The following is an 18787-nucleotide window of genomic DNA, read 5'->3' as shown; positions in this document are numbered from 1 at the left end:
TGTGAGAAACTTGTTGCATCATTCCCAAGAAGACTCATGGCTGTACTAGCTCAAAAGGGTGCTTCTACTCAATACTGAGCAAAGGGTCTGAATACTTATGACCATGTGATATTTCACTTTTCGATTTTAGCAAATGGCTGCAATGAAACAAAGGGTGAAAAATTTAAAGGGGTCTGAATACTTTCCGTACCCACTGTACTATACTGAGTTTTTTAAGAATTTTGCGATATTATATACTGACGTTTTCATGATTTTATTCTACATACTATAATATGACTTTTCATGATTTTTTCTACATACTATACTTTTAAAGACTTTTCGATGAACCTTATTTTTTTTTATAGACACACTGTACAATAACTTTATTAATATATTTTTCAAATGTCTTTAGTATGACTTTTTATCGTTAGTTGTTAGTGCTTTTTTTAAAATTACTATGCTATGACTTATTTTCTACGCCCAATGCTCTGACTTTTTATGACATACTATGCAATTAAGTTTCTTATATACTACACTTTTTATACTTTTTCTGACTATCATAGTATTACATTGACATTTTTATGACATATTACACTTTGCATTTGTACAACATTTTTATAAAATACTATATTATGACTGTCATATGGCATGCTATACCTGGACTTTTCATTATATTTTTATGACTTACTACACTGACTTTTTATAAATACTAAAAATAACAATATTTGTTTGAAAAATTATAATATGACTTAACGACATAGTTTACTATGACATTTTAATGACATACTATACTATGACTTTCTTGTGAGTTGCATCATCTTGAAAAAACAGTGCGGATTTAACAGATACAAGCAAAATTGTTTAGAATAAAATAATAAAACAAATCGCTTCACACAATGGTTTCCTCTTCACATCTTTATTTTTTCCTCAACATTTTGTAATTAAAACCTGAACCCATTTTGCTATGCATTTTTTTTAATACAAACTGCCAGAGTAACTGTCAGCAGAGATGTGATGATTTACTGAGGAAAAATTGATTCTACTGTATAATAATCAATGCAATTGCTGCTACCTTCAGCATAGTGAAAAACATACAGAAACTGAACATACACTTATTTCATATCACAAAATCCACACAATGTAGTAATAACACAGATAAAAGAAGTCCATTTATGCTCACAACTATGGTGAGGTCTGCAATACTGGCTTGACGGACGTTGACTGTAAAGTTTCACCTTCTGACTGGATTATAATTCATGACACTGACGTGACGTGTCGTGTGCACAACGAAGCCTGTTTTTTTAATTCATCAAACTCTGTAACACACGACAAATGGCACTGGAAATAAAACTGAACGGTAATGTGGTTTACAGATCTTAATGGCATGCGTTCACATACACACATGCTCACAGTCACATCTCAAGACAGTTCCAACAAACCTGCCTGATTCATACACAACAATGGAGAGGGTAAATATAAGATACAAATGTAATAATATACAGTTACAATGTTGACATATAAAAGAAAGGAGATGGAAAAACGGAAAGTAAAAAATATAAAAATTGATAGGATAAAAAGTGAGGATATTGTTGCAGATATTAAGGACACAATTCTCCATTGTCAGCTGTTTAAGGTGCGAGTTCCCTTGTTTTTTGACAGGCTTCACATTTCTTCCATGTGTAACTTGAAATGCACCAGCGAAAAACAAGCTGCTAAAAAAATCTTCTTAATTTCCCAAGCAACCACAATACAACTCACTGAATAAATGTGAGATAAACATGATTATAAAACATTTTGGTTGAGCAAAATGAACACAAAGTCAAATTATTAATAAAACACTCATGCGGTCACTGGTATAATTATTATTTCCAGACTTTCGATCATTCTATTTGAACAAAACTACATTCCTCACAAACTCCTGGATGCTTTAGTTCATCCAGATTTGAAAAACATGAAGCTCCTCGCTGACATGTTATTCCTTAAGTGCTTTCGAAAGGAGGGAAATTATTAAGATATATTTAAAGAGAGGTCTTCTCAGAATGATGATTTCATGCTGTCAGAACTTTCAAATATTATCATTAAAGGGCGACACAATATGTGTTTGTAACAAAAAATCCAGTTTACAGTACATTGCCTCAAACTGCATACAAACTAAGTGTATTTCCAACTATCTTCTGATTTGTTTTCATTTATTACAGGCATTTCTCTGGAGCGAGATGTTGGTTTTAGACATGTGACCTCCAGACCCTGTAGAGTGACCGTTTGTCCATGTAAAACAATTAAAACTAGAGCGGAAAAAGTAACATTTCCAATAAAGTTTTCAAAACCTTCAGCATGAAAAAGTATTTAAGACAACAAAAGGATGATATAAGTGCTAGAGTTAAATTTCATCGATGCTTCAAGTCTTTCAATTAGACCTAGGGCAACATGTTAAAAGTGCATTTTTGTCTTACATATATTTTAATTAGTACCTACAGCACAAGGGGGGGAACTCTGGAGAGAATGTGAAGCATAAACTTCACAAGCTGTGACAAACTGTTGCAGCAAATAAATGCAACAATTTCCAAAACACTGAAAATGAAAGATGAGTCTTTTCTCTTCTTTCTTTGACTGGCATCATGTTGGTCAGACTCTCTTAGCTCACCAGATCTCTGGTGTTAAGCTTCAAATTATGAAGTGAGATGTTGCTGTCCAATCGAACGCACAGGATGAACAGCTTCTGTGTGAAAGTACATTTTCTTCATATGCAGATTAAATTTGAAAAGGACTTATTTTTCAACCGAGAGTTAAAGTAGAGCTGGTTTGATTTATACGTTATCATTTTTTCTTTCTTGCATCAATTGTCCTTTGGAAAAAACAAACAAAACAAATAAAAGAGCTGAACATGTAAAATGTGTTCTTCATCGGTTTATGACTTCTTCATTTCAGATGATACCGGCAAGATTCAAAGTGGTCAGAGTCATTCGTATTCTCAGGCTATGTATTTTTCTCTCACTGTGGAGGTGGGACTGGAGCTGAGGGGTGTAGTGTTTCCCCAGGAAGAGGGGGGGTGGGCTCTGTAAGCGGTGAAACAGGTGATGAGCAGGTAAACTTTTTTTGACACATTTAAAAAACAATTCTCCATGGTTTGATTGCTAAGTCAAGTTAACAGGACAAATAATTCAAAGCTGATAATAGTGTACGTGTCGAGAATTTAGTATATAATTTATTGACATCCATCCGAAATATATTTATTCAAATATATGATAATGGCTATACAGATCTGAACAGACGAATATACTAAAATATTTAATGTATGACATGTATTAAAGAACCAAAATATTGCTCAAACTTTGAACTCACCATGGAGTACTGGAGTAGTGCTGGAGCTGGAGCTTGAGTGGGTAGCTGGGGTTGCGCCTGGGGGGCATGGGGGCGAGGTGTGAGCACCCTGAGGGGGTTGGGACTCAGGGGCGGGCGCAGAGACTGAAGCTGGAGGCGCAGGACTTGGGGCCGGCTGTGGCGCTGGTGTGTTGGGAGCCTGCTGACTTGCAGATGGGGCTGGTGGGGCCGGTGCTGGGGCGGCCTGGTTGGCATGAGGGCCGCCCGCCTGGCTGTGCTGCTGGTGCTGGATCTGCTGGAAGTGCTGCTGGCGGGCCCTCATCTCGGCATATTTCAACTGTTCCATGTGGAAGGACTGACGGTCAGCCAGCAGCTGCTGACGCTGATACTCCAACTAAAATGACAAAAAGTAAAAAGGTTAAAGGTGTTGTACTGTAATTAGGTTGACTGCTCTCTTGAGATACTACATGTCCCAGAATCCCTAACTTACAGCCTCCCTCTCTCTGTCCATGATGGTTTCCAGTTCTTCAAAGTGGCGCAGTTTGATCTCCAGCTTCTTCATTTGAGTCTCCACCAGCAGAGCCACTAGAGATTTAATCTTCCTCTCTTCAACTGCAGCCAAGTGCTACGAAGCAAGTGAAGGAGAAATTTAGATTAGACAAAATGTGAAAATAAGAAAAAAATTGATTCACCACATCATAGTATAGGGTGACAAGAAAATCATAAAAAAAAATCATAATATAGTATGAAGAAAAGTACTGTACTTTAGTATGTCATAAAAAGGCAAAGTATAGTGTGTCAAATTTTTTCTTAAAAGGTCAAAGTATAGTATGTCATAAATAATGTCATAAGTCATAAGTCATAGTACGGTATAACACAAAAAAGGGTTTAAAGAGTCATAGTATAGTATGCCAAAAAGTTAAAAGTATAAATGCCTGCATTCAATGGAAAATGCAATAAATAAATCTATGTATAGAATGTCATAAAATGTATTTGAAAACTCATACTATAGTATGTAGTAAAAAAATGCCATAAAAAGGCATAGAGAAGCATGTCACAAAAAAGTCATAGTATAGTATGCCATAAAATATGTCATAAAAGTCAAAGTATAGTATGTCAATAAAGGTCATAGTATAGTAAATCAAAGAGAAAGTGTTTACTGAAGTAAAAGTATTGCAAGGCTTAAAAGATGTCAGTGTATCATAAAAATATCAATAAAAAGTCATATTATAGGTTGTGAGAAAATGTTGGTAAAAATGATAGGATAGTATGTTCATAAAAAGTCATACTACAGTATGTCATTAATTAATAACAAAGTCATAGTATATCACGCCAAAACCCCTCCCCCAAGAAATTACTATTTTATACTATAACTACTATTTTATACTATATAAAACTACTATTTGAACTATATTCAAATTCAGAATATATTTTGTCAGTACTTTTAATGAAAAAGTCCTATTATAGTACGTCATAAAAAACGAGGGTATAGTATGTCATAAAGTTATGTAGCTAAAACAATCATAAAAAAGTCACAGTTTACTATGTCATAAAAAAAGTAATAGTATAGTTTGTCATAAAAAAGTACTTATATAATGAATTCTTGCATTATGAGCAAACACGTGCTCTGTGAGCTCATTGTGACCTTTGACCACCAAATTCTAATAATTTCATCCATGAGTCCAGGTGGACGTTTGTGCCAAATTTGAAGAAACTCCCTTGAGGAGTTCCTGAGATATCGCATTCACATAAAAAGGGACAGGCAACACAAAAACATGATGCCATGGCTGTTGCAGACGCGGAGGCATAAACAGGTGATGAAGGATAAATATAGTTTACCTTTGCTTTGACAGCAGCAGCGGCGAGTGCAGACGCAGCAGCTGTGGCAAGGTTCCCCTCTCCAACGTCACGCTCCACCTTAGCCTTCCTCTCTCCTTCACTCTCTGCTTCTCTTTGTCCTTCCTCCGTGCCCTCTTTCCCGTCCTTCTCTTTCTCCCCATCACCTTTGATAAAAAGAAAATGTTTTTATTGTATTTATTTTTTTACCTTATAAGAACACTGTATCTTTTCTTTCTGAATAAGATGCATTTTCATACCCATCTCTGATTCTGTTTTGTCTGTCTCCCTCTCTCCTTCTGCTTCTCTTCCTCTTTCTTCTTCCTTCTTCCCATTCTCTGCCTGTTTCTCCTCTTCCTCAGTCGCTCCATCTTTGTTGTCCTGTATGGGAAACCAAACAAGACACAATGAGCTTCGGAGCAGTTCATCAGCAGAACTCACAAAACAGAAACCTTTTTACCTTTGTTTTATCAAACATGAATCATACCTTGTTCTCCCTCTTCTCTTCACCTGGTTGGCTGTCACTCTTACTTTCATCACTGCTTTCATCTACAGAGAAGACAAGTCAGTTTTTCTTTTTCATTTTGAACTGTGAAAGTGTTTTCTTCATCTATCTTTCAATTCTGTAGGGCTGAAACGTTCTGGTTGGTTAATTGATTGGTTGATATGCTTTTGTCCGACCAAATCCTCATTGGTCCTGACAATTGCACTACTATAATGCATTAATATGCTGGTTTGAATAAATTAATGAGGGTTGAAATAATTGAATAAACTGCAAATAGCTTTTATCTTAATTTATAATTGATTTAAGGTAACAGGTAGAGTACACAGTGCACTGTGGCCATTGAGTTAATCTAGAGGAACAGGCAGACTTCTTTTTTTTTTACTGTTCAACCAATCAATTGGTTTAAGAATACATTTAGTAGAATTTCCGTTCGAACAAGATTTTCTTTGCACTACAATTCTGCATGCTGCACTTGTGTGTGTCCGTCCTACCTGGTCTGTCTCCCTCCTCCAGGCCAGTGCCTGCGATGCCACTCCCCTCCAAGCCATACAGCGGGTCCTGTCGACCGCTGACCCTCGCTGCCTCCTCCACCCGCCGCACATGAGCCTCCACAAGCGCTGCAGGTACCTCCTCCTTCATACGAGAAAACTCCTCTGTGAGGGAGAGAGACAGATCGAGGTTATTGGGGCGATCAAAAATGACCAGGGATGTTTAAATTCAAATTCAAAACATTCAGTAAATTCAATTCAAAATAAGCTCCTTCTCACCGAGAGCAGATTTGGCTGCAGCAGAGGCAACGCGGGGGTCGACGACAGAAGCGAGGAAGGCCACTGTGCTCATCACAGGGTTTCCTGCTTGGCTGAAAGGCACTGGCTGGTAGGCCAGTGGTCCCAGGGACGAGGAGTTGTCCTCTAAGTAAGGGTCTTCAATGGGCAGCCGCAGGAAGTGCAGGATGCACTCATCCTGCGTACGGCTGCCCACGTGTTCTGAAACCTTGTTCCAGTCGTCCTTGTACATCTCCAACCCCTGAGAGAAGTGGAGACTACATTTAGCTTCGCATTTCTACTTTCTAGTTTTCACATTATTGATTTTAAGGATAATTGTACCTCAAGTAGAAGTAGTGTTTCTTGCTCCGTCCACTCCCTCATAGAGCTCGCTGTGCTCTTGCTCTGTGCACAAATATCACCACCACCTTGTTAATATTTGAGGTTATTGTAAATTTACAGTAAAATAATCATTTCTTAATGCATTTCCTTGGACTTCTACCTTTGCAGAACAAGTCTTCTTGCTGTACATGTCAGTCCGCAACCCAAAGTTTTGCAGATCTGCTGGTTTCTCCTTCACTTTATCTGGGAAGGACATAATCTGCTGGGTAGCAGGGGTCTACAGGTGCACAATGAAGGGACATGTGTAAAACAACCCAGAACATGTGTACATGTTTTATTTGTGTTTGTGTGTGAGAGTGTATGTGGACCTGGGACGTCTTGGGCTGCAGGGGCACCAGACTGGACGGAGTGTCTGCCAGGACGTGGAAGTGAGAGGTGGGTGGGGGACCCATGGGTGTGGGTCGGCTCTCAGAGTCAACCTGGTAATTGATCAGACCCCACTGCTCCAGGAAGGCGTGCACTCTGCAGCAGAAAAAGCCCATAGTGTACAACACGGACAGCAGTTTGACCAAAACAAGCAATTGTCTACAGAGAATTAAAACTCTGGATTGAGTAGAAATATTCAGATTCAGCCTTAAACTACCTCATGATTGCACACACGTCTCCTGCCAGGTTCCTGCGACAGGCTGTGGACGTCAGATACTCCTGAGGGTTCAGCCGGTAGGTGTCAATCATGAAGTTCCTGTACGCCAGGTAACTGAAAGAAGGAGATGCAAAGAAAACTGAGCTATTTCAACTAACTCTTGTATCATATGTGGTTGCTTTTTGATAATACCTGCAATAAAAACATCTAATCCTATTTTGTTTATTGATCAAATACTCACATCTCTGGGGTTTTGGATTTGTTCTTCCCATTGAAAAACTCTGGCAGGGCTCTGCGCTCAATGGCATGAACACTGGGGGGGAACATTTAACACTTTATTAGGACTAGCAGCTGAAATACGTATGAATGACTCACTTTGACTTTTGGGGTCGCAGCTCATGTTATATGCTCTCCGGCGATGAGACTATAAAGGTATTCATGTCAAACAAAATTGAAAAATGTTTTCTTACCTGTTGTAGTCGAACCAGGCAGCATAGCTCGGTATAATAATGTGATGAGTTTGCTCGGTCACATTGTCCTCGTGAAGGTCCGAGCCTTTCACTGGTTCACCCTTCACGCTTGGAGAGCCTTCCTCCTCCTCCTGTTTAAACACACACTCATGTTGATATATCGGTTTACTGCCCTCACTGTCCCCACATTGTCCTGCAGTTTAACAAACTACCTTACCTTGCCTGTTGTTTCCATGGACTCATCCTCTTGCTCGTCTGTTCAAATCACAAAGGAATGGTAGTGAACATAAAACAAGAGTAGAGATATTTTCATTAACTGTCACTCAAAATGAACAGAGGACTTATTCACAGTATGAAATGCACACTTTCTCTCCATGCTGTGAGAGACAACAGTCGTTTAAAAAACAGTGTGTTATAATATGGGAAAAAAACAGATCCACAATTAATTAATTAATTGCTTTTCCACTGTTTTACAGTGTTTGCACAGAAAAGGGACATTTTCTTGTAAAAGTAGTTATAGGTGGCCATGATGGTAGGTGACACAAACAAAACTCTCTGCTCACCCATATCTGTTCCTCCCTTGACTGGAGTTGAATCAGAGTCCTTCTTAGTGTTATCTGCAAAATAGGTAGCATAATGTCAGACAGTAACAGACAACAACTACTTTAAAGTGTTGAAGGAGACAACAGAGGTACATTTTAATAATATATGGTTTTATTTATGTATATTTTGAACATTTGTGTACTTGTTTTAGGTGGGTTTCCCTCTTCCGATGCTGGAACAGGTGACGCTTCATCCAAGTCTTTACTAGGATCCTCCTGTTCCTCCTCCCTTTGGCCCCGTTTAGACTTGGTGTACGGGGTCGTTGGCCTGTCCACACAGACACATATACACAAAGGACATTATTTTACAATACTGCATAATGTCTCTGATAAAACTGGTTCCAACAGCTGGTGAGTGTGACATAATTGCATCAAGACACGTCTGGTCACCAACCCTTTTTGGTATTCTTCTTCTTGCTCTCCTGAGGCGGAGGGGTGGGGGATGGCGACGGCGACCTCTTCCTCTTCTTGGCGCTGCCAGGCTTCTTGTCCCTCCGCTCATCAGGAGTGGTGACCTCATCTGTCAGGGTCTTAGCTGAGATCCTCTTCCTCTTAGGGCAGCCCTCGCCCACTTCATAGTCCTCCTCATTCATCCACTCGTTATACTGGTCCAGATCTAAAATCCACTTGGCATGGACCTGTAAACAGAGAGCGTTGCATTCAGTGAGCATGTCAGCCGCCTGAGCGAAATGTCACCAACTTACTCCATAGTTTAACATGGAGAGCGCTGCACACCTTTTCAGCTACATCTTCTAGAAATCACCAACAGTCAATTTCAAAATGGCACAATGTTACCTTGGACACATGGATTCAAATGCCATGTCTAGAAATTTAATGAAAACAGAAAATCTTTAGGGGACCGACAGCAGAAGTACTGCTGCTGAGAACATAAGTGGAGGTTTTTCCTGGTTGTTGGTTTTGTGGCTTTATTTGGGCAATAATGGCTGGATTAAAAATAAATTAGATCTGTAAGTGTTCCATGGACATTTTTAATGATTTATGTTTATGTGAAAACAATTCTACAGCGACTTCACTACACTAAAGGAGCTGAATGAAGACAAATGTAGTTAATCTTGATCAAATCACTTTGAATCGTGGTCTGAGGGAGACATTTCCACTGTGAGTAAACAGAGTGACAGGATGGCAAACTAACAGTGTGCTGATTTTGTGTGAAAACAGCTCCAAACATTTTAACGCTTCATTGCACTTACTATCATGTCCTAGTGAGTGCTGAGCACCTCGAGCGGTTGATGCTCCGAATACACACTAAGCGCTACTGACACTGCCTTTAATTCATGGTTCAGCAAAGTGTCAAAGTAAGCACAGTTTCTCCAAGTGCCAATTTACCGCAGCACTTCATTCTTCAATGTTTGGCACAAAGAAAAATATGAGAAGAGTACTGTTTACGAACTAGGGAGCTATCAGCTCTATTTAAACACAACAGTCCCCTGACATGTTTGTGTAAGAAAGAAAACGCTGCGACACATAACATTAACTTCCATCATTACATACTGAAGACTTAAAGATGTTTTCCAAAATTGTGTGAATAAAAATGATGCAGGAATCTAACATTTTCAATCTGATGTAACAGTGCATCATGCATCTCATTCTAAGTGTCATTTAGGCTCAATTAAGGGCAGGAACAAGTCAATACAGCAAATATATATGTTGTATATATGTTGTAGTTAAACAGTGTGAAATATGTTAAATTACACTTATTTAAGCAGATATTCAAAATAAATTGTTAAGAATGTTAAAACTAGGAGAAAATAAAGAAGATAGATTTTTAAGGAATTTAGGAATGGATGACACAAACACAGAGAGACAACAAACAACAAAAAAGTTTCTAGAAAATAAATACCTTCCTAGGCTTTTCTGGGCTGGGAGGATCCTCCAGAGCAGCCTCAATCTCACTGGCTTGGATCCAGGTATCATAACTAAATGATGAGAGGAGCAGGGTCAAAGGTCAGGGCAGGGGAAAGATTACAAGTTTGGGATTGTGCAAACAACTCAGGTAGAGCAGTATGAGGCTTCAAGAAAACAACATCCACTCTACAGTGTAATACTTCCACAGTTAAGTGTTAAATGTTTCTATTCAAGTCTAAATGTTGAATGGCGTTCATATCTCTGTAAACTCAACACCAACCTGTCAGGAAAATATCCCCAGTGGAGCAGCACTTGCTTATCTCTCTTCATCACTGGACGCACCCACTCCTCTGGACCAAAAAGAGAAAAGGAAATCAGCACGAAGATGGTCAGTGCAGCAGAATTCACAATAAAACAACAAACTGTGTTTAACACAACATCTGAAGCCTCACCTTCCTCCAGGCTTGTGGGAATAGGAACAACAACATGAGAGCTGGAGGCCTTGTCCTCAGTCACCGAGCCCTGCAACAGATAAGGTCACAGGGAAATATTGGTTAAGATAACAACATAAAAAAATATTCTGAGATTTTGAGCGTGTTTTCTGTCAGTAGTACTGAGACTTTTAACAAAACAAAATACACACTTGATGTCTTTTTATGATGTCTTTCAGTTTCCCAAGCATTTTTGGCTCTATGTCAGAGCTCAGGTAGATCACTGGCCTACTCAGGCAGTTGTTCTGAAATGAAAAGAAATGCAGCAGATGTGTGAATTAGTAAAACTGTTAATTCAAAAAGTCAGGAAATATATATAAAATCTATATATTTAATATCATATAATCTCTATCAAATCTCAGTGAGTGTTGTTGAGCTCTTTAGGTCAAGGGAGCTGAATGATTTTGAAGTGTGACTGCAGGACTGATTAAGTAGGATTACGGCTCCAGTCACATGACTGGGTGCCCTTCATTATTTCTTTCTGTAAAGCTCAGGCAGCCTGATTCTCAGACACTTCACCAATATGATGGAATTGTAAGAGACATGCAATCTCTCAAATAGAGGGTTTTTTCAATTATTAAACTATGTTGCCTGCAGCAAAAAACAAAAAACAGAAACGTCTCAACTAACCCCTGCTGGAGCTCAAACTTGGTCTCTTATAAACAACCATTATAATTGTGGCAAAATGTGGGAATGTTGTAAAAGTGAGCGACGTGAAAGATTAGTTCTTAATACAAAAAACTTTTATTCAAACACTGCTATTACGCCTTAAAAACAGAACTGGAAACATTTACAATTGCATTTTGGTTGTCCAGGTAATGTGTGTTACAAACATACAAAGAGAAAAACTCTGTGGCAAACTCACTTGCACCAAGGACTTCTCAATGGTCATGAACATCTCCACATTTCGGTCCATCCTCGATGGATTCTGGAAGTCAAACCTGCGCCTACCAGGAAATTAGACTGGAGTTACACAAGAAACGGCAATATAGAGAAAATCCAACTATGTACCGAGCACAAACATAGCAAAAAGTATTTACAGTTTGTTTGTTTAGTAAACATTTATACCAGCTAAAAAGAAAGTCTTACCATCCTTGGTCACTCTTGAACTTGTAGGCAGCAGCCAGGATGTGGCAGAGAGCCCCTCCTGACTTGAAGTCCAGAAAACACTTCATCTGCAGACACAAAACAGTTTAAAATGCCTCAGTGGGATAAAGTCGTGTGTATATGTGTGAATGACAGATAAAGCAGACATACTGGCAGCTTGGTGAGTGGAGGGTTGCTGACATGTCGACCGAACACCTCCTCCTGGAACTGGAGCAGCTGGACCACCAGGCTGGACAGGGACTTGTTGGTGGGGGGCTCGGCCTGGATGTACTGAGAGGACATCAACACAGAGAGGCAATCAGTGCTGAGCCACAGGGAGGGCAGATCACAGTTAACTACAGTGTGCTCATAGTTGCCGAGTGCTCAGTAAAGTCAAAAACTGGAGGGAGCATCTTCCTTTATTATTCAGGGTAAGTTATGTAATATGTGATATGTGATATAAGAATACAATTATAAATATAGTTAATAACATCATAATTGTTGTCGCGCTCTTAAATAAATAATGCAGTTATTTGGTTAAATGAATGTGTCTAAACACCAGTACACCGCTAGTGTAAGTCCAGACAGGCCGTGGCTTCAGTCACCCCGCGCGCCACACAGCCAACATCTGGATCTGAGCTGCATTACCGTTAGCCGAGTAGCTAACTAGCTAGCTAGCTGGTTGGCCGGCTAAAGTCACCTCTTTTGCAAAAATATCATCCTCGCAGGACAGATTGTGTGCTGCTTTTGCATCTGTTCAGATACAATAACGTAAAGGGATGATGCCTTTAGCGGCTGCATCTGTTGCCGCTGTCGGCTCAGCATCCTTTTGTATCCCGGCTCCAGTGAATCAAACAGCTGGACGCTCAGCAGCACCCTCCCTCCTCTCTTTGTCACTGCCTCTGCCCAATAGGTAAGTACCCGCATTTCAGGGTGGAAAAAGAAAGCTCAGTGTGTACGGATACGAAACATGCGGTCGGTACCTTTTTGTAATTCTTTCCCAGCCAGACGCGGACATTATCAAACTGAGAAACGGTATCAGACGCTTCGAAATATTTTACATTCGGGCCGCCGTCTTTCTTCCGCACCGCCATCTTTGACTGCAGACAACTAGTCGACGTCGCCTGCCGCCCGACGGCCAAAGTCTGGTACTACAACGACTGGCAAGTGCAATGACAGTCAATGTACAGCAGGTTGCGCGCTCATGTAGGGAATGGTTTTTAAGATACTCATATTTGAAAAGCAGCGGCATGCAACATTGTGGAGAACGATAATTAAAAACATCATTGTAAAAATACTTTACTTTTAAAGTTAAAGTAGTTAAAGTCCTGTATTTAAAGATTTCAAGAAAAGGTTGACTTTAACAGAATTCAAATGTCAGTATCAAGACTAAAAGCAGGCTACCTATGCAGAATGGCTCCTGTAAGTATCATATTACCATATTGTTGGATCATCATTATTGGTGTATTAACATGTAAGCAGTACTTAAATTTTGGTCGAGATGGACATCATTTTAACTGCTGCTGGGCAGTATAATCTATAAATCCTATTTGATAAAAGTGATTTTGTGTTTTATATGTGCTTACAGTGAGCACAGTCTTTAGGAGCCAAACAAACATTATATTGGATCAAGATAGTTGGAAAATCCTCATAATAAAATTGTATTTTGAAGAGATGAAAAGCAGTATACACTGTCTGTGCACTATAGGGATGTATTTAATTTTAAAAGGATTTTTTTTTGTATGCCCTCTATCACTATAATCTGCACATAGGCCCGACGTTAACAGTGACTTATTTTTAAACTCATAAAAAAGAAATTCAGAAGCCTCAAATACATAGAACAGCTCGTCAGATCTCGTTGCATCTGTACACATTTGAAAAAATGAAACAATTTTCAGAATCAACAGGTATTTCGATGCACTTCAAAGCACTTCAAGTGCAAACTGTAAGAGGCAACCGAAAGATGTGTTTATATTTTGAGTAAGTAGAATAACAAGTATTACGAGAAGTTCCTTTATTCTTCCTCCCTGGGAGTGCTGGTTGATTAATTGTAACCTTCTCGATTAGACATTTAAATGACCAAATAAAGCACTCAGTTGTAAATTGTGAATAAAAAGTGAAAGAAAACTTACATTCTTATTTAAATAAGACCTGAATAATTAAAACAAATTTTAATGGACTAGGCTGTGATTCAGTGGAGGTTAATGCATACATTGTATTTACTAAAAACATGGTTTTAATAATCTATTTGATCATCATCTATGTGAATAAGGTATGCACTTTCAACTGACCTTCTATCAATTCATTATTCTGTTTGGATAAGACCTGAACTATGAAGGTGTTCTCTTAAAAAGATATTTAATTGATTTTACAATGTTCACATTAGTATACAAGTCATCTTTATCTTGCTTCTTATTTTCTTGATGTTTTTATCATTATTCATTCATTTAGTTATTTGTATTCAATTTTTTTTGCTTTGATTAATTCAGGAAAGTCATGGTGGGGCAGTTGTTATATATTTGGGGATTGGGACCCCTTCAAAGGGGTCACAAATTCAGTATTCTAGGGTCATGTAATGATTAACAGGACGAGGAACACTGAAAATGAATCGGCCTTCTACACAAAATATGTTCCGAACTTTTTGTCACTTGAATCTGAAATTTATTTAAAAGATGCCTACATTAAAAATGTATACATTTATAATAAAACAGATAAAAGTGATTTCAAATATCTGCAACAGATAAAGGAAGTGACAGCCACTAATGCGTGCTCTGTCAGAGACTTGATATTATATGAATATACACAAACAAATAATTTAAATCCAAAATGCAACCGATAAGCAAAAAAATACAAGCTTCCATTAAATATGAATATTAATATATATGACAAAAATTACCTAAATGCAAGCAGTCCCGGGCCTGTATTTAATATAATATCATAGGACTACAGAGAGTTTTTGTTATTCATGTACCCTCATAATGAGTTTATCCAGGAAAAGACTTTTGTAAAAAAAAATCATAAAAATGGGAAATTCAGCAGACATGAGAGTTAAGAAGAAATGGAGCAAAATACAAACCAACAGACTGCTTTCATGTCTTTGACCTTTTCACTGGTTCTCAGTTAGTCAGAGGCTCAAATTAACCTTCATTAACAGAGAATAGGTGTGTGTGTGTGTGTGTGTGTGTGTGTGTGTGTGTGTGTGTGTGTGTGTGTGTGTGTGTGTGTGTGTGTGTGTGTGTGTGTGTGTGTGTGTGAATCTTACATGAACCAGGCTAATTTGTGAAAGTCCAGAGACAACATTGAAGAGAGTAGTGCTCCTTGAACTAGTATTCCTCAGGCTGTCTGTGTGTTTGTCTTTGCTCTGTGTGTGTGTGTGTGTGTGTGTGTGTGTGTGTGTGTGTGTGTGTGTGTGTGTGTGTGTGTGTGTGTGTGGTGCACCCGTCTGGGCTGAAGGAGAGAGAGTGAAGCCTATTGATTATTTTAATCCTCCTATTTGTGAGTCTGTGATCCTCTCGGCTCAGCCTTCCACAGAGGGATTGCTAATGGGGCTGAACGCTTCCCTCCTCAGCCCTCTCTCCCTGTCCAATTAACTTAACGCTGGAATCTGCGAGGACGAAGCACTGGGACTCAGAGGGCAGCGGTGGTGGTGGTGGTGTTGGGGTGGGGGCTGGACCCACTGCTGAGACACAACCCCACCAACACATCCCCAGTCCAACATCTCCAAACCTGTCATTTGCACCAGCAAGAACTTCCTGTTCCAGAATAGTACCACATCTCACCTTTAATTAAAGATCCATCTGCTTGTTTTATTCTGGTGAGGTGAGAACTCCATTTAGACGGGGTTTCATTTTCACAGGGGGGCCTTGTAGAGAGTAGAAGCAGCATCAGGTGAAGTTAGTCTTTTAATGAGAAAGCTACCTTAAAACAAGCTGCTGCTGCTGTAATTCTGTCTGACCGCAGATATTACAATAAGAATATGTCCAATTAGTGTTTGTGATCAACTCTCTTGAAGCTACAATTCAGACCACCAAAGCTTTAATTATGGACTCGCTAATAAAGGTGTTGCTATATTTCACAGAATTGATCATAAACCTGTCTTACAACTCACCCTCGGGCAGCCCTTAAGGGCAATCAACACTCCACCCCTGACCAAACTCAACCGCAGAAGACACCTTTAGCGCAATCAAATCCATGGGATTTATTTTCATGTAAACATACGAACAAGACAATACAAAATCCTTGGTTGAAAGGCAGAAAGACCAGTAGTCCCGTTGCCAGAGGCCCCTCGATTCTGCTGCTGGCACAGGAACTTTTAAGCATTTCCTTCATTCTCAGTCCAGGTGCATACGAACATTTGCATGAGGATAAGTTGAGATCATTGAACAATGCAGCACACCTGAGCAGAGCTAAAACGGGACAACACTGCAACGAACAAACACAGTCGTAACACCTAAAAAACACAGAGATTGTGTTAATGTTCACAATGTCAGCTTAATTTTCTTTGTTTACTGACATTTATACTACTGATCGATATATGTATACGTTTAGCTGCCCCAAAAATATACAAAATAATATTTTTAACATTTTCATGTACTTTAAGTACTTGAAGTGTATGGTTTTAATTTATGTATTTCATTATAGCACTAAGTTTGAAATAAAAACACAAAAAATTAACACAAATCAGGCAAAAACACGTACATTCTTTTGCCAGGATGGCCCTGAAATGCTGCATTAAATGCTCAATCGGTCTTGACGGTTAAAGATGTGTTTATGTTTACTATATATCAAATCTATCAACATGTATATCTCCTACAGGATTCGGAGGGGGTCTCAGAGTGCATGTAAAAAGAGTTGTAAACTTAAGCACCTTATTAAAAAAATGATAATCAAGAAATAATGTCCACAAAGTCAGATAGTTCACCACATTATTCTTTATCAATGGAGGAAACAAAGACATGGCAGGTAGGTTTATTGTTGGCTTGAAATACTGGAATATGTTTTTTATATTTAAACTATGATATGATACTATGATAAGTTTGCTGATAAAATCTTGAGATCTCTGCAATAAAAAATAAACACCCTGAGCAGTGAGAACTTATCACAACATGTCACCTGCTGAGTTCTTAAAGAGAACAACTAATAAAGAAAGCAGTGGTTTTACTTAGCAACGGCAAAATAATCCTGAATTTCCGTTTCATTTTATTTAGTTGCATGGTCTTCAAGGGCAGAGACAAAACTATGCTTGTTTCATACATAACAAATACACATAACTCAGTTTGCAAAGTACAGTGACAACAATGAATCCACACTGCTCGCGAACAAAGGGAACAGTGCCAGAAAACACACACAGTAGGATGCAGCAGGACACAGAGGTTATGTAAAGCAACTCAGGAGGAATGTCTGTGTACAATTACACACCGTCGAGAGGGCTTTTCAATCACAGTACAGGAATGGTCAGAAAAGTTCACGTCCAAATCTCATCGAGGTACAGTCATGCTATCAGGCTTCAAAGTTGGATCTGTGTCATTTGTTGGGCCAATATGAAACTTTTTTTCCTGGAACTAAAACTACAACAGATGTGCTCAAAAGAGTATTTTATTGTACCCGTCAAAGCATTATACGATGAAAAAAATAGAATTGTTAAATATAGTAATTTGCTTACATCAACATATTTATAATTTATTCTGGATGCGACATTTGAACAGCACAGTTACATGCTTCTGTTGTTCGTTCCCTCATGTTTCCCACCATACCAAATTAACCTTGGTATTCATGTTTGGGGCTTTTATTTACAGCAGAGAGTTACATTCAGTTACATACAAAGTTTCACAATCAACATCCTCAGTTAGCATCTATATTTTCTTAAAGTGGACGTCAGATTTCTGTTTGTACCAGCTTGTTCGTCTCCACTGGATTCAACAAGTGTCTCATGCATAAAAATGAAAAAGATAGTGTAAGGCACAGAAAACCTACAGGTATGGCAGTAAAACATCAACAACAGTCACCTGCATTTGAAAAACATCTTTACATGGGTATATTCACAGCAAAATTAAAGAAAACACTTTGTGAGATACGCTTATTTGTTTTCATGCAGAAAAAAGGAGTACCACTCTCTTATCTGTTTGTATGAAGCTCCAGCCAGCAGTCAGTTAGCTTAGCTTAGCACAAAGACTGGAAACAGAGATATAGCTGCTGTAGCATTGCTCTGTCCAGATGACAACCTACTCGACCCACCAGATATTTTTTTATTTTTACAGAGAACCATCTGAGAAACCGCTGTTGCAAACTGTGGAAAAGGGCAAGCACTTTCCAAAAAATACGAGGCAGGTGATTGGATGAACCATCTGTCAATCAAACTCTAATCAAAGCGAGTCGGTAGAAGAGCCAAAACAAGATAATCGATAAAAGTCGCCATTGTAATTCTTTGCTCTTCTTTTAGTGAAGAAATACTCTCCAGTTTTGACAAATCTGTACTATTGCAGCATCTATGCTAATAAGTCCAGGAGCCGCTATCGTTGTTTAGAATGAACAGTCTTCTCTCCGTATCATCACACACACGAGCCACGCCCGTAGCTAGCACTAGCTCCTCACAGGACACTGACTGGTCTGTGATCTGGATTATCGAACAAACACATTACTTGAAGCCTGACAAGATGGATTTGTTTCTGTAATATGGGATCCTGCGATTATCGCGTGATCTTGATACATACCGAGAATCCGTGCAAGGTGAATGAAAACTAGCAAAACCACAAATTCTTGTTCTTACAATTAGGTTTTTGTACAAGTCAACCACACAAGTTATGACACATTATTTAGTTAGTTTTAAAGGTTCTGTTAGGTAGATTTTATAACCTTTCAACCATACCAGGCTAGTAAATTCCC

At 38.9% G+C, this 18787-nt stretch overlaps 1 protein-coding gene across 1 annotated transcript; it reads right to left on the bottom strand.

Moving 5' to 3' along the window:
* Positions 1-803: 803 nt before the first annotated feature.
* On the bottom strand, positions 804-12999 carry smarcc2 (SWI/SNF related, matrix associated, actin dependent regulator of chromatin, subfamily c, member 2). Its single transcript, XM_054616208.1, is given in 26 exon segments — positions 804-3035; positions 3322-3694; positions 3791-3925; positions 5140-5303; positions 5397-5517; positions 5624-5685; positions 6133-6294; positions 6409-6667; positions 6748-6810; positions 6908-7055; positions 7057-7269; positions 7391-7504; positions 7632-7703; positions 7861-7991; positions 8078-8115; positions 8424-8477; positions 8606-8730; positions 8853-9100; positions 10324-10399; positions 10609-10678; positions 10781-10850; positions 10972-11064; positions 11685-11766; positions 11909-11994; positions 12077-12196; positions 12889-12999. Coding segments are annotated over 26 exon segments (3255 nt in total). The 3' UTR covers positions 804-2970.
* Between the last annotated feature and the right edge of the window lie 5788 nt (positions 13000-18787).

Source organism: Anoplopoma fimbria, chromosome 17 (genome assembly GCF_027596085.1).
Source record: "Anoplopoma fimbria isolate UVic2021 breed Golden Eagle Sablefish chromosome 17, Afim_UVic_2022, whole genome shotgun sequence".
Lineage (NCBI taxonomy): Eukaryota > Metazoa > Chordata > Actinopteri > Perciformes > Anoplopomatidae > Anoplopoma > Anoplopoma fimbria.
The sequence above is the reverse complement of the archived record's forward strand: the minus strand, read 5'-3'. Positions and strand labels throughout refer to the sequence as shown.